The sequence below is a fragment of the Mesoplodon bidens genome, assembly GCF_964165515.1.
Source record: "Mesoplodon bidens genome assembly, chromosome: 18".
NCBI lineage: Eukaryota > Metazoa > Chordata > Mammalia > Artiodactyla > Ziphiidae > Mesoplodon > Mesoplodon bidens.
In genome coordinates this window covers 42,896,770-42,911,516 of record NC_138175.1, presented here as the reverse complement: position 1 = coordinate 42,911,516, position 14,747 = coordinate 42,896,770, and the positions used below count along the sequence as shown (strand labels likewise).

Below are 14,747 nucleotides of genomic sequence, written 5' to 3'. Positions count from 1 at the left end.
CGGTCAGTTCCTAAGAGCCAAATAAACAGTATTTGAACATGACTTTGATCTACATTGACCACAGCCAAAGATCATTTATGTGGAGACCCACTATTCTTCCTGGATTCCATCCTGCATTAAAAGATGAGCATAGGGCTTCCCTGGTGGCGCAGTGGTTGAGAGTCTGCCTGACGATGCAGGGGACGCGGGTTCATGCCCCGGTCCGGGAGGATCCCATGTGCTGCGGAGCAGCTGGGCCCGTGAGCCTGCTCGTCCGGAGCCCGTGCTCCGCGGCGGGAGAGGCCACAACAGTGAGAGGCCCGTGTACCGCAAAAAAAAAAAAAAAAAGATTAGTATAATTGTATTGTAGAAAAGCACCTGGAGATTTACAATCCTGGAGTCTTTCTGAACATCTCTTTATGTAATGAAATCTGTGAAGGGTAAATATGTTGATCAGGATATTCACTTCAATTTAAATGTGCATGAAGAAGATTAAGAATATCTTAAAAAATCATAAGAGTTGATAGCTGAATCATTTGGGGGTGCCTTTTTCAACTAAGTTATAAATGCTGCACATTATCTTTAATTTTTAATTATTAATAGCCATTTAGTTAGACGTGTCATTCAAACAGTACCCACGGAGCATTTAATTCCAACTAGGATCTGTTGCCATATACAAAACAGCCCATGCTGTGCTAGTTTCCCAACATCAGGCAGCCAATGCAGTTATACTTCTGAGGGCACCAGGTCGGTTACAGAGTAGGATTCTCTTAGACTCCATGACAAATGATGGGATTTCACATCTGTAATTTACCAGAAGCAGTTTAGATTGCTGGGTAAAACAAACTGTCTAATAAACACTAGGCTTTCTTGGACTCAGACGTAGAGTCTGAATTTAAATTCCTAATCCAATTTAAACACTATAAATAAGTAGCATTTATACAAATTTGCTTTTAAGTCCAGACACTAATTCTGATGTGGGCTAAAATCGCAGTACGCTTAGTTCATTCTGATTTTTTTTTTTTTTTTTTTTTTTTTTTCTTTTTGCGGTATGTGGGCCTCTCACTGCTGTGTCCTCTCCCGTTGCGGAGCACAGGCTCCGGACGCGCAGGCCCAGCGGCCATGGCTCACGGGCCCAGCCGCTCCGCGGCATATGGGATCCTCCCAGACCGGGGCACGAACCCGTATCCCCTGCATCGGCAGGCGGACTCTCAACCACTGCGCCACCAGGGAGGCCCGATTTTTAAAATTCATATGGAATTTTACCAACAGACTAATTTTAGACAAACTAAGATTCCGTTTCCATATGCACCAAAACCAACAATGACAACCCCCTCCCCACCAAAACCCCAAACAAACAAAACAACCCTTTTTTGTTTCACTGCATTCTGTTAAATGTTTTAAGCCCTGGAAGGGAACTTTGAGTTAATCAGTTGGGCCCCCCCCCATTTCACAGATGAGAGAAGTGAGGCACAGGGAGGTCAATGACTTGTCTGAGGTACTCAGAGCGAAAGGCAGAGCCCTGCCCATCACAGTAGGTCCCACATTGCAGAAGGAGGCATTCCCCAAAGAAAGGCAGAGGCCAGTCCTACAGCACTTTTCTTTCTTAGCCTGCCTTACAGGATCACACTTTGGGGCTTGTACCCTTCACAAACATTCATTACAGAACAGAGAACTGCATTCTGAGAAGTAACTGTGTAGCTAAAAATATATCAATGTGCACATTGAAAAGGAAAATGCAGCATGATCAGGGTCCTCATGCAAACTAGAACTCTCTTCAACCCAAACTGCTTTTTAGTCATTGGACAGCACACATCTCTTACGTAGCTTACTGTAAACCTTAGGTAAATCGTGAAGTATGTAGTCTAATTTGACTTACCAAAAATATTTTCCCTTGTGGCATTTAAAAGCATACATTCTTAGAGAACAGAAAAAAGAATTTGCCAGGCATATTTTTCTTCTACAAACATTATCGTGTTTTCTGTTTTTTACTAATAGGAATAGTTGAAAGTTCCCGTGATAAGTGCCTTGGCATTCCAAGTTCTTGTCTTCTCAGTATCAGATAAAGCTGTGCTATTTTCCTAAAAGAGAAGCCAGGCATGTTTTCTCTTACAGGTATTAACTTTACAAGAGATTTATAATAGCACTTAACTTTTGAGGTAAAGATCTATCCTTTCTTTAACTTGTACCTTTAATTTAGGAAAGTAGACTCTAACACTGACCATTATCATGTATACCCTATATTAAATATGTGTAATTTTAAAATCACTTGTATCATGGTATAAGATCGTAACAAATATTTTTAGAAAATTAATGACTTTGATATCCAACATCTAAATTGAATCAGGCTTCTACCAGAAAGCAACCTCTTGAATTATACATAGAAATGAGAGCAGGGAGATATTGCTGCTATTGCTCAAGCAGAAAGTGATTTTGCTTACATCATATAGCAAAAGTCCTGTTAGGCAATGTTATAACTCCAAATAATGCCAAGTATTACAAATGCTTAACATTTTCAAAGAGTTGTATAGGTTAACATGTCCACAGGATAAATATGTTTATTGTAATTCAGCTTTTTTGGTGTGTGTGCAATACTTTATCCCTAACTTCAGTGAGCAGAGGATTCTCAGAATCAGGTACACATCTGATTGCACATATAAGTAAACACTCAAGGATCTGCCAAGTGGGTGGAAGGAGTGAAAACAAAAAAAAATTTGCTTGTCCCAATTGATCTCTATGGATTACACAACTTCCACACTTGATCTTAGCCAAAAGGCAGAGAAGCAATGGATTACACAACTTCTGATGGGTTGTTTCTTTAATAGATTCTGATGAATCATGACCCAAAACTCGTTGATAAGGACAAAGAATCACAGTTTTAGAGACAGTAGAATATATTTAGGGATATTTTCCAACACTGGGTCACAATATGCCCCAGTGTCTTTTTTTTTTTTTTTAAAGATTTAATTTTATTTATTTTTGGCTGCATTGGGTCTTCGTTGTGGTGCACGGGCTTCTCACTGTGGTGGCTATTTTTGTTGCGGAGCACGGGCTCTAGGCGTGAGGGCTTCAGTAGTTGCAGCACTCGGGCTCAGTAGTTGTGGTCCGCAGGCTGTAGAGCGCAGGCTCACTAGTTGTGGTGCACGGGCTTAGTTGCTCCACAGCACATGGGATCGTCCTGCACCAGGGATCGAACCCGTGTCCCCTGCAATGGCAGGTGGATTCTTATCCACTGAGCCACCAGGGAAGTCCCCCCAGCCTCCCCTTGCCTGAAAGAAATGAGACTTTGGGGAAGGTGACAGAGATTCTGTGTTGTGTTGCATGTGGGATGAGGAAGAGGGGAATTAGAAAACTTTCTATGTCATTTCTGAAGGTACCCTGGGAAGGCAGGTGTAAAAAGAATTTGACATGGCCCAATTCAGTCACCCAGACCGGATGAAGCAGAAGGAGTTCCTTTTATTAGTTATTGTTATAGAACTCTTAATCGGCTTAAGACTTCCGTGGGTCTTTTAAAACCATTATCACAGGGCTTCCCTGGTGGCGCAGTGGTTGAGAGTCCGCCTGCCGATGCAGGGAACATGGGTTCGTGCCCGGTCCAGGAAGATCCCACATGCCGCGGAGTGGCTGGGCCCATGAGCCATGGCCGCTGAGCCTGCGCGTCCGGAGCCTGTACTCCGCAATGGGAGAGGCCACAGCAGTGAGAGGCCAGCGTACCACAAACTAAAAACAGAAACAAAAAACAAAAAACAAAAACATTATCACACACAAACAGATCCTCTGCTTTCACTATCTACAGTACTGGAATCTGTGTGCTCAGGAGGAGTGGGAGTGGGTGATCAAGGCTGGGAGGGTGGCCCGTCGGACTGGGTGCCCAGACAGCACTACTGCTGCTATTTGCTTCTGACCCTTGACCCTCCAAACTGCCCTTGTGAAAAATTGCCAATTCCCTCCTCCTAGTCCCCTTTCTCACTTCTGGGGTGAAAAAGAGAGAAAAAAAAAATCTGTGTCACTTTTCAGCCAAACCAATCTCTGGGTTTTATTCCAAACTACCTTCAGAGTTAAACACATCTGTTTTCTCAGCCTTACTTCCCCAACAAGGCTCTCTCTGATCCACAGGTGGGAGCTGGTGGCAGTGCTCAGGCAAATTCCAGCCTGGGACCTAAGGTGTTTTCCACATTTCCTTATTTACTGCCACAAAGAGGCTAGGGCCACCTAACTTCTGTCATCTACATCTGTGGTTCCAGTAGTTTATGCTATGATCTCCTGCCTTAAGAAGATAGATTTTAAAAATAGTTGGAGATGTATGTTTAGCAATCTAAGTATATAAGTAAAGACACTGTGTATGACTCATTGGCACCCATATGATTTTGTGGCCAAATGTCCTTTATAAAAAAAAAAACCAGCTTTGACAGTACACAATGTGGCTACAGGATTTTCCTAACAGATCATTTTTTTTTTAATCTCCTTAAATTTGAAGTTAAAGCTGTTACGTTCTAACCCAGTCTCAGGACTAATTGGCTCAAGACCTCTGTGCCCAGTGATGCCCCACTTGACCCTCTCAGGGGGCAGTGTCCAGGTCAGGGAGCTGTGCAGCTCCCTCCAAAGCCAGCTCTCCTACTGGCCAGCAAGCAAATTCCAAGGGATAGATAGGATTAAGGGCTCCAAAGAGGATTCCCCAGCCCACCCCCAAAGGAGGATAAAAAACTCTAGTCTAGTTCTGGAACAAAAATAAGCCCCAGCCAAGGAGAAAGTGCCTGTTTAGATAGCCGGTGGCCCTTCCCAAAGCTTGCACCCCTTCCAGACTGACTGGGCAGAGCCCTTTTCAATAGGAAAGGGTGTGCAGAAGTGTGTAATCGTGTGCTAAAAGAAAGCACGTTGCATGAACTTCTATTTGCACACTCTCCTAAGCTTAGGCCCCAAAGGATTAAGGTAATACAAACTGCTTACCTTATTGCAATTTGTTTTCTTGTCTAGGAAACAAAACCAACACACACACACAGGCCAAAAACACTTCATTTCACCTCACCCTCTTTCCAAACTGCCCCACTCGGAGAATGGGAATCACCGGCAGGGGTGGGGACACCAAGCTCAGTCTCAGTGTAAACACGCCCCGGCAGCACAGGCGGTAACCTATTAACTCGGAGGAATCTCCGCTCGCTACGAACGGTTTTCTATTAATAGGGGATAAAGCTCCTGCATACATTAGCGGTAATGACCCGGTGGCCCGCGCAAAATTAACTCCGCCCGGGCCATCAAGAGGAAGCCATGTTCTGCCCAGGCAGATGTGTGCTTGAAACGCGCGTATAAACATACACGTACACACGCAGGGTTTTAGAATCGCTCCCCTTAAACAGGCCAGATCCCACTCCCATCCCTAGTCCTGGCGGTTGCAGATGTTCTCCGAGGGCTGTCTCCGGATAGCGAGTAAGTGGCGGCGGAGGTCGTTCGCGTATGGGTCAACTCAGCTTCGCCACACACACGGCCAAGGCCACAGCCGCCAGCAGCACGGCGCTGAAGATGGTGGCAGCCAGGGCCTTACTCAGGTCGCAGGGCCCCGTGCGCTGTTGTACGGACACACCGCGCCACGAGGAGACGCCGGCGCTGGGGCTCGCCAGGAGCTCGGCGCCTGCCGCCTGCCGGGCCTGCACCGTCCAGCGGGGCACGTTGACCTTCATCTCCATATCCTGGATCATCTCGCCCACCTGAAGGATCTCCCGCTCCAGCTGGTGAACGTCTTCCACGTCGAAGCCGCGCTCCGCCTCGTGCCGCAGGCTGCGGGCGCTCAGGGCGCGCGCCGCTACGCTCGCTGCGCCGCCTTCCACCCCGGTACGCACGAGCGGCCGCCGCGGCGCATGCAGCGGGAACTCGGTGCCCAAGGTCAGCGCACGCCGCATGTCCGCTTCCAGCAGGTCCAGGCAGCCAGAGAAGGCCACCCAGAGGCGCTCGAACTCGGCGCGTTCCTCAGCGCCCAGGCCCCGGTCGCGCAGCGGAGCTGTCAGTCGGGCGCGGATGGTCACCGCCAGCTCTTGCGCCTTCTGGCGCGTCTTCTGCAGCTCTTCTCGCAGGTTCTGCGAGTCCGCGGAGCCGCCGATGGTCAGCACCAGGTGGTGGTAGCATGCAGTCGCCTTATTGAGCGCGTCCAGTAGTGCCTTGCACTCCTCCTTCGCCATGGCGCTGCTCTCCGGCGCAGCCCGGCCGCCTGCGCCCCTCTCAGCCTCACGCCCTCAGCGCAGCAGGACACAGCCAGCCCCGACGGCGACCCCTGGCCGGGCGGCCCGAGCACTCCTCATGGCCTGAGAGGAGCTAGGCGCTGCCGCTGCTGTCTACAGAGCCGCTCAGGATCCACGACGTGCGCTTCCGCGGACTCGGCGCGGAGAGAGAGCCCCGTTAGCTGTTTCCCGTCCCCTCGTCCATCCTCCCCAGGTGCGCTCCTAGTCACACGCCGAATCTCTGCGCAGCCCTCGCCTCCACGGTAGCCACCTGCGAAGCCCGGGTTGCGGTCGCCATCCTCCTCCGGTGCAGTCGTCAGGGCTAGCCGGCCGCGGAGCCGCGCCCTCCGCCTAAGCTGCTGCCAAGGGCGGCCGGGTCGGGTTTCTTAGGATCCGCCCACCCCCTCCCGTCCTCGCTGGGCGCTTCCGTCCCCTGGACCAGGGATAGGCGGGGCCCCACGCGGGAGGTCACGTGTAGGTCCCCCATCTCCCCCTCCGCACCCCATTACGGTCTGGAATATTAGCGCTCGTCAGATCCAATCCTCCTCTATTTTACGGAAGGGGAAACTGAGGCTCGATTAAAAAAAAGGGGGCTAAGATTACGCCACGTCCATGCAAGTGAAGGGGCTAGAACCCAGGTACCCCGACTCTTAGACCCTGCCAGCGACGGGAGTGGTATGCCTCGTAGGACTGGGCACCTCCGTCTCCCAAAACAAGCAGTAAAGGGCGATCTGCGGGACGGGACGGCTCACAAAACCTCCCCTTACTAGTCCAGCCCGCTTTCCAGCAACAGAGCTTGGACCCCACCCCTTGGATCAGATCTGCTCTCGGCCCCGCCCCCTCCCGTTCCGGGCACGCGCAGTCGGTGGCTCTGGGCTGGTCCAGCCTGAGTAGGAAGTGCTGTGTGCCGCCTGAGCCCCACCCCCGGCTGGGCGGACTCAATGATTGCTCTGCGCACACGTCACTCTGAATAAAGGCGACCTCTTATTGGGCTGACAAGAGATCTTGAGGCGTGGCTCCGCCCAACGCGGGTGGGCGGCGGAGCAGATCTGCCGCGTTGGGGTGGTGGGCCTGAGGTCTGAACCGAGGGGCCGGGAGGGGTCGGCGCCGCTCTGGGAAGAGCGGGGAGTGAGACTATGTAGCCTTTTAAGTAAGTGTCCTCCCTCCTGTCGCCTCCCGCGCCCTCCTTCCCTCGGGACTGCTGCGCCTCGGGGGCCAGAGGCCGGGCGGGGCCCCGGAGCTGGAAGGGGGAGGGGCTCTTTCCTTTCCTCAGCCGGCGCCCCAAGCTGGGCTGGCGGTCTCCGGGCGGCCCCCAGGGCCCCGGCCCATCGCCGGGTGGACTGCCCCGCCCGCGCTCTCCGGCTCCCGTCCTCAGCCGGGCTCGCTCTGCCCCTCTGGTGTGTTTGCGGGGCTAGGGGTGGGGTTGACGAAGAATGTGCCCTCTGACTCCCGCGGCTCCCGGACAGGTCAGCAGGTCCAGGATCCCGGGAGCTCAGACTTGGGGCAGGGCTGTCTCTCACGGGCTGGGTGGCCTCCGCGGTTTAAGGGAGGCCTGGCGGGGCGGGTGGAGGGGGAGGGTGGGGGTGGGGGTCCGGAGCCTCGGGTCGAGCTGTCGTGGTCCCCGCGGTAATAAAAGCGCGGGGGAGAGAGGAGGGAATCCCTGCTACCCTGCCTCTCATGGGGCGGGGTCTCGTCTTCCTGCTGGGTAAAGATTTCTCCAGGAAAACTATGAAGCACCAAGAGGTGTTCCGGACTCTGGGTCTGTTCAGTTCTTTTCGTTGAAAATGGACTGCCCATAGGCTCGAGAGCAAGGCCGTGCCGCTCTGGCCGCCCCTGGAGGTGCTGGGGACGTGGGCACTCGCGGCCCGTGCAGGGCCACGGGAGCAAGTGGCGCGTCTTCATTGAGGATTTAGGACATTCAGGGAATGAGGGGCAGGGGAGGCTGTAGGGACTACTAGTTTGCCATGCGAGCTGGAATTTTCCAAGTTTGTGGGTTTTAGGGAGAGAGGCCCCTATTTTGATTAAGTAATGTTCCCTCCCACCAGCCCTAGAGAAGAGTGGCAGATATTAGCAGGATATTTACATTTCCAGGCCGCCTTGCCAGGCCTGGTGTTGAGGCAGCCCCCCGGGGTCCAGAGCGGGTCCAGAGCGCTAGGTTCAGGGCTCGTTCTCACTCAGCAGTCTGTCCTTTAATTGGTTGTTTCACTGGTGGTTTGTGGCCAGGGTTGGGTGGTACTCTGGCCCTTGGCCATTCTCTGAGGTGGAGGGTCTCAGCCACCTATGGGCCAAATGGGGCCTTGACAGAGGAAGAGTAGTTTTTAGGACAAAATGGGTAAAAGTAGGGAGAGCGCATCTCTTTGGGGAGCTCTGGGGACAGCAGAGGGAGATGAAGCTGCAGAGGTGGGCAGGAGGCCAGGAGTGAGAGGCCCTCCATGCCATGCAGAGAAGTTGAGAGTTCATCTGGTAGGGAGTAGGAGGGGAAGTCATTGAAGAATCCTGCACAGACTTCAGTGTTGGAAAGATCACTTTGTGTCTTTCAGGTGGACAGGTCTGTGGTGAATCAAGAGGCAGGGCCTGTTGGCCTCGGAGGGAGAAGTGCAGGATGGGAGGACACACAGGTACTTCTCAGGAGCCCTAGTGGCAGGAAAGCAGTTGGGCCGCTGAAGCTGGGTGGACACCTTGGGTGAGTTCTCTTCACCTTGGCTTGTCACCCGAAAGAATCCCAGCTGGCAGCACTGCCGGGAGAGCAGCAGTAAGTGTCTGCACAGGGCCTTGGGTCAAGGTCTTGATTGTGCCTCCTTGTGGCTCTTGGACTGTGTTGACCTCATGAGGGTGGCTGCTGGGGCTTTGCTCTTCACATGTCTGCCTCTGTTAGTGTTTCTGTCAGGGCTGTCCCTCTGTTTATGAAGTGCCAGGATTAGGTGGGTGTCCAGTAACTTCCTCCTTTCCTAGGGGAGCAGGGGAATGTGACTTTGCAATGATAGATACCAGATCTAGAAAGGATTCAGACCTGAACAATTGGACGTGATTTGTCCTGAGGTTGCTTCCACATCCAAGAGACACTGAGCAGTGGTCCTTGGCGTTCCTGCCCTCCTGCCCAAAATACTGGCAGGGATGTGGGTGCTGGTGGCTCCCCTGCAATTCTAGGAGCAGGGTGATGGAGTGGCATTCCGAAGGGCAGTTATGCTCCTCCAAACTTCCCCGCTCTGTGAGTGGTCACACCCCTTTTCCAGCCCTGAGGCCTTCTCTCCTACCGTGATCCTCCACATTCCAGCAGTCATTGTGTTTAGCCAGCTCTGAGCATGTTCATTTTTTCTGGCTTTTGGCCAGTGCCTGCAGGACCGCCTGGGGCCAGCCCCTCACCCTCCCCTGCATCTGGGCGGTGGATTTGCAGCTTCTGTGAGAGATGATCCCTTCCTGGGAGCTTGATCTTTTTCTAACACGTCACTATCATTTTGTTCAAGTGGGCCAGCAGTTACTGCATGCCTGCAGTGAGCCAGGCAGCGAGGCTTCCTAATGCTTTGAAGAAGAGCTTTGAGAGACATATGGCCAGGAGCCATAGACATTACAGGCCAGTAGGACACAAGTGACTGTAATACCATACGTTACATCATAAAATTGCTTCCATTTGGTGTTAAACATAGATGTATAAAAAGTTTCCCTTTTGGCCTTTTCCTTCTGAGTCATAAATTAAGCCAGTTGGAGAATATGCCTGGGTGGGGTCTTTGGTCAGGGCCCTGGCAGGGCAGGAGAAACCACAGCAGTGAGATTTCAGCAGGGAGTGCATCTCTGGGAGGTGCAGACTTTCCTGGGCTGGATTCTGCTGAGCCAGGCTGCACGCTGTCACCAGATGGTCCCTGACAACCCAGACTCATCCGGGCTGGCAGGACGGTTGAAGACCACAAAACCACGAGTGCATACCGCCTCCCAAAATGCCCAGAACCGGTCTGAGGCCTCACTTGGCTGTCTTGTTCAGAGTAACCTCAGATAACTCACGTGCAGGGTTATTTGGTATCTCTGACTAACTTCACTGGATTTTCTATAAATCATCCCATCATTTGCACTTAGGAAGGGGTGGAATTTTTTTTTTAAGGAGTTTTATATATGAGGATTCACATGTCTTTCCTGTTTTACAAGGAAAAGTCAGTTTACTTTACATGTTATTCAATATTTTAAAATATAAAACCAATTCTTGCAAGTAAACTTGTCCGATTATTTTAAAGCATGTACCCCTGTGTAAGAATTCAACTCTGGCATTAAGCATTATTACATATTTTTAACACTGGGACAGAAAGGTCGAGAACAGTGCTGGACAGAGGTCTCTGAATCCCTACTCCTGGACAGAGGATCCAGTCATTGGCATCCAGGAGACTGAATGTCCAAGAGAAAGCAGATGACTTGGATTGAAAACCAGCCAGCTCCATCTCATTCACCAGCAATGCTTGCTGAGAGTCTTGTGTGTTTACACCATTCATGCATTTGAACGGAATGTTTTAATGTGTCATTCAGGGCCCTTCCCTTCCCATGCTGCCCCTCTCTGACCTGCTCTGTTTTTATTCTTATTATTTCTCAGAGCTCATTTTCACGTCTAGTCAAAAAAAGTTTATTCTTGAGTTTTCTATGCTCACCGGGAACCTGTTCCCACCTCCTGACCCTTTGGCCCTGCTCTGGTCCCCTGCCAAGGATGCCTCCCACACTCCCCACCCCCAACCCCTTCCCTGTTGCTCCCTTCTCTATCTCGTCCTTACCTCTCCTGGCACCGTTCTGTTTTCTGTTTTATTATTATTATTTTTTAACTCTTCTTGCTTCCCAGTTAGGTGGTTAGTTCCTCCATCGAAGCCCGTCTTGGGGGCAGGGGTGTTGGGGGCTCTGCCAGCATCTTGTCTGAGGAGCAAGGAGGAGTGTCCCTTCCCAGCTTTGGTCTGACCTTGTCGCATCCTGCTTCTCATGTGATTTTTATGTAAGGCATCTTTACTTTTGTGCTCCGCCATGTAGAACCAGCTGTGTCGGGAACCAGGAAGCGTTTTGTTTTCTTGTGGCTCTGTCCTGGCAAAATTATATTATCCAGTTGTTCTGGTAGAGACTCATAAAAGGATTATCTGGGTTCCAGTAATAATTGAATTCAACAATTCAAATACCTGAATGGTTGCAGAGCTGGGGCCTGTGAAGGGATTATACGTAGCCATTTTCATGCTAGGCTCTTCTCCCTAAGAGGATCTGCAGGGAGCTCAGGGGTCTTCTTTAGGCAGTCCCCAGGATGGCCTGCAGCTAAGGCAGCTCAGGCTGGACCAGACTGAGGGAATTTGATGCTGAGCCTGTGTGGCTGTCATGGGGACTTTTCCTTTAGGAGAAATGAAGTGTGGAGTCTGTGCATCTGTGGCTCATGAAATAACCCCTAATCCAGGCATAATTATTTTACATGATGAATGTAGTGGTTAAAGGGATGGGTGTTAGAATAAATTCTGACATCTGTCTAACCTGGAGTTGGCCAGCTGACCCTCAGTTTCTTCATCTGTGACATGGGGCTAATGATACCTATGGTTATTGTGAGCATTAGTTATAGTTAATTATCTATAGTTATTGTGAACATTAAAATGGGATGAGGATGTATAGACGTCATCACAGTGCCTGACCAAGGATGCTCTCAAATGGTGGCTGTTTTTAACGTTAGCTATAAGGAATAGAATTCATAATGCACGTATGCATACTCTTCTGGTGTTTTCCCAAAATGGTGTTTGGGAATACTGTTACATAATGAGAAAGTAATTCAGTTTTTCACTCATATTTTATTCATCTGATTGTATCAAGGGTAAGTTTACTTGATGCTCTTTAATAGTTGCTAATTTTCTTCTTTTAATGAAGAGAAGAGGCCTCAGGCTCAAGTTCAGAACCTTTGGCAGGCAGTGGTATGTAGCCAGATTTTAAATAATGTCAATTGGGTTTATAATTTTTAATTTTAAGATGATCTTATTGGGAAGTGATACTATTTTTCCATTTAAAGTAGTAATAAGGGTTCTTTTACAAATAAATTTTAAATGGGAGTAGGTGTTTAAAGGAAAATGTCAAACTTTAACAATAGGGCCATTGTGTACAACTGTACAGGTTATTTATTGCACAGGTGTCCTGCCCGGGGGAGGAGAGGTGTTGGCAAACTAGGCTGATATATGTAGCCTATGAGTTGCTTACTAAGCCATGTGCCCTGGCACAGGACTGTACCTACTGGGAAGATGGGGTGCCTTTTTGTAATTCTCACAAAGGCACCATGTGGGCCAGCAGAAAGTGGCGGTACATTGGTGTGCAGTGTGGCAAAAATAGTGAAGGTAGCATGTAAATGGGAATCCTGCAAGACAGGTATTCATATTCTCCACTGTACAGACTGAGATGGAGGCTCAGAGACGTGAAATGACATGGCTAAAACTCTGACTTCTTTTCTATGCCCATTTTTCATATTCCTCTCTCACAGTTCAGTAAAACCACACTGATGTATGGTAAGGGGAGCAGACCAGGGGCACTGGAGGCCCCATTCACAACAGGAGCAAATCTATACAGAATATATAAATAATGTCTAATAAAAGTTTTATATGATCTATGATCTTTAATGAAGAAAATTTAATTGGAGGACATAAAAGAGGATGAAGGTGGAAAGACATACCATGTTCATGGTTGATAAGATTCGTTATTATAAAGATGTTGGCTCTCCAGCCCATAAATTTAGTACAGTTCCAATAAAAATCCCAATAGGAATATTCATGGAATTGATAAGCTGACTCTAGTTCATGTGATATCATAAAGAATTAGGAATAACCAAGTAATTTTGGAGAACAAGGGGAGAGGCCTTCCTCTATGAGATGTCAAGGCTTATTATGAAGCTGTAGTCATGTAAATGAATGTGGTCTAGCCCTTCCCCATCCAATGTAATAGCTACTAGCCACATGAGGCTATTAAGCACTTGAAATGAAGCTAGTATGAATTGAGGAGTAAAATACACATCAAATTTTGAAGAGTTAGTAGAAGTAAAAAGAATGTAAAATATGTCAATAATTTTAAAGTATCGATCACATGTTGGAAGTGTATTTTGGCTGTATTAGGGTAAATAAAATATATAATTTAATTTCACCTTTTAAAAATATGGCTATTAGAAAATTTTAAATAACATGTAATTATGCATAATGTATATGTAATTACCTTTCTCACATAAATTTGTTGGATGGCGCTGGTCAAGACCATTGAAACAGAATAGAGCCCAGAAATAGGCCAAACATATATGGGAACTTGGAGTACGACAAAGGTAGCATTATCAGCTAGTGTGAAAGGGATAAAATATATAAAAGATGACAGTGGGACAGTTGGCTTATGCTATGGACTGAATGTGTCCCCCCAGCCCCAACCCAAGTTCATATGTTGAAGCCCTAATCCTTAGTGTGATGGTATTTGGAGATGGGGCTTTGGGTTCTCACTGGGGTTAGATTAGGTCATGAAGATGGGGCCCTAATGATGGAATTAGTCGCCTTACAAAAAGAGGAAGAGACAGGAGAACTCTTTCTCTGCCATGTGAGGATACAGTGAGAAGGTGGCCATCTACGGTACAGGAAGTGGGCCCTTACCAAGAACCAAATCTGCTAGCACCTTGATTTTGGACTTCCCAGTTTCCAGAACTGTGAGGAATAAATGTTTGTTGTTTGAACCCCCCAGTCTATTGTATTTAGTTATCAGCGCCTAAGCAGACTAAGATAGCTTACCTTCAGAAAAAAATTAAATTAGATGCCCAATTTATAGCATATGTAAAAATAAAGATGACTTGAAGACCTAAAAATGAAACCCTTTAAGATTCTTAGAAATTACAGGGACTATTTTTGTGGCCTTGGAGTTGGAAAGGATGTGGTTTCAGGTAGCCTTTGCTGCGTAACCAACCAGCCCCCAAATTAGTGACTTAAAACTGCTACAATTTATTATGTCCTATTAATCTGTGAGCTGGCAACGTGGTTCTTCTGCTAGTCTCACCTGGGCTCACTCATGTGTTTGCATTCAGCTGGTGGGTTGGCTGTCCTCACTGGACTACCTGGGCCTCTCTCTCCCCACATGGGTTTTCATCCCATAGGCTTCTGCATTGCATGGTGGTCTCAGGGTGCCGAACGAATGAGAGTGAAATCTGCAAGGCCTCTTGAGGTTGATACTCAGAAATCACAGAGCATCAATTCTGTCTGTTGGTTAGTTAAAGCAAATCACAGGGATGGCTTAAATTCAAGGGGTGGGGAAATAGATTCCACCTTCTCAGAGGGGGAATGGTGAAGTCAGTTTACAAAGGGGCATGCCAAGATGATAGGCTTTCCTTAGATCCCCAAAGCACTGGCCAGTAAAGGCAAAGACGGACAAGTTCAATCACATTAAAATCAAGCACTTTTTGAGAGAGTGGCATTGACATGTATACACTACCAGATGTAAAATAGATAGCTAGTGGGAAGCAGCCACATAGCACAGGGAGATCAGCTCGCTGCTTTGTGACCACCTAGAGGGCTGGGAGGGAGACGCAAGAGGAAGGGGATATGGGGATATATGTAT

The 14,747-nt window shown here is 48.8% G+C and overlaps 2 protein-coding genes across 13 annotated transcripts in view; one reads left to right on the top strand and one right to left on the bottom strand.

Annotated features, from left to right (window-relative positions):
- Nucleotides 1-3,431: 3,431 nt before the first annotated feature.
- Nucleotides 3,432-6,676, bottom strand: RGS9BP (regulator of G protein signaling 9 binding protein). 2 transcript variants are annotated; one of them, XM_081216835.1, is made up of 2 exons: nt 5,682-6,676; nt 3,432-3,699 (listed from the first exon to the last, which is right to left on the bottom strand). In XM_081216835.1, the coding sequence occupies exons 1-2, from the start codon at nt 6,147-6,149 to the stop codon at nt 3,469-3,471; spliced, it is 699 nt and encodes a 232-aa protein (XP_081072961.1). In that variant the 5' UTR covers nt 6,150-6,676; the 3' UTR covers nt 3,432-3,468. The 2 variants fall into 2 exon arrangements, with proteins under 2 accessions (XP_081072961.1, XP_081072960.1); XM_081216834.1 differs by lacking the exon at nt 3,432-3,699 and having other exon boundaries at nt 5,079-6,676.
- A 543-nt stretch (nt 6,677-7,219) lies between these two features.
- ANKRD27 (ankyrin repeat domain 27) overlaps nt 7,220-14,747 on the top strand; it is a gene marked incomplete at its 3' end in the record, with an annotated part of 54,897 nt that continues 47,369 nt past the window's right edge. For 7 of the 11 annotated variants that reach the window (XM_081217540.1, XM_081217544.1, XM_081217542.1 and 4 more), the window contains exons 1-2: nt 7,220-7,338; nt 8,729-8,940. Of the gene's footprint in view, nt 7,339-7,472; nt 7,586-8,728; nt 8,941-14,747 lie in introns of those variants that run through there. The other 4 variants (XM_081217537.1, XM_081217538.1, XM_081217534.1 and 1 more) reach the window with 4 other exon arrangements.

Excerpts from the sequence above, each read along its gene's own strand:
- RGS9BP (XM_081216834.1), bottom strand. The coding sequence starts at position 6,149 with ATGGCGAAGGAGGAGTGCAAGGCACTACTGGACGCGCTCAATAAGGCG.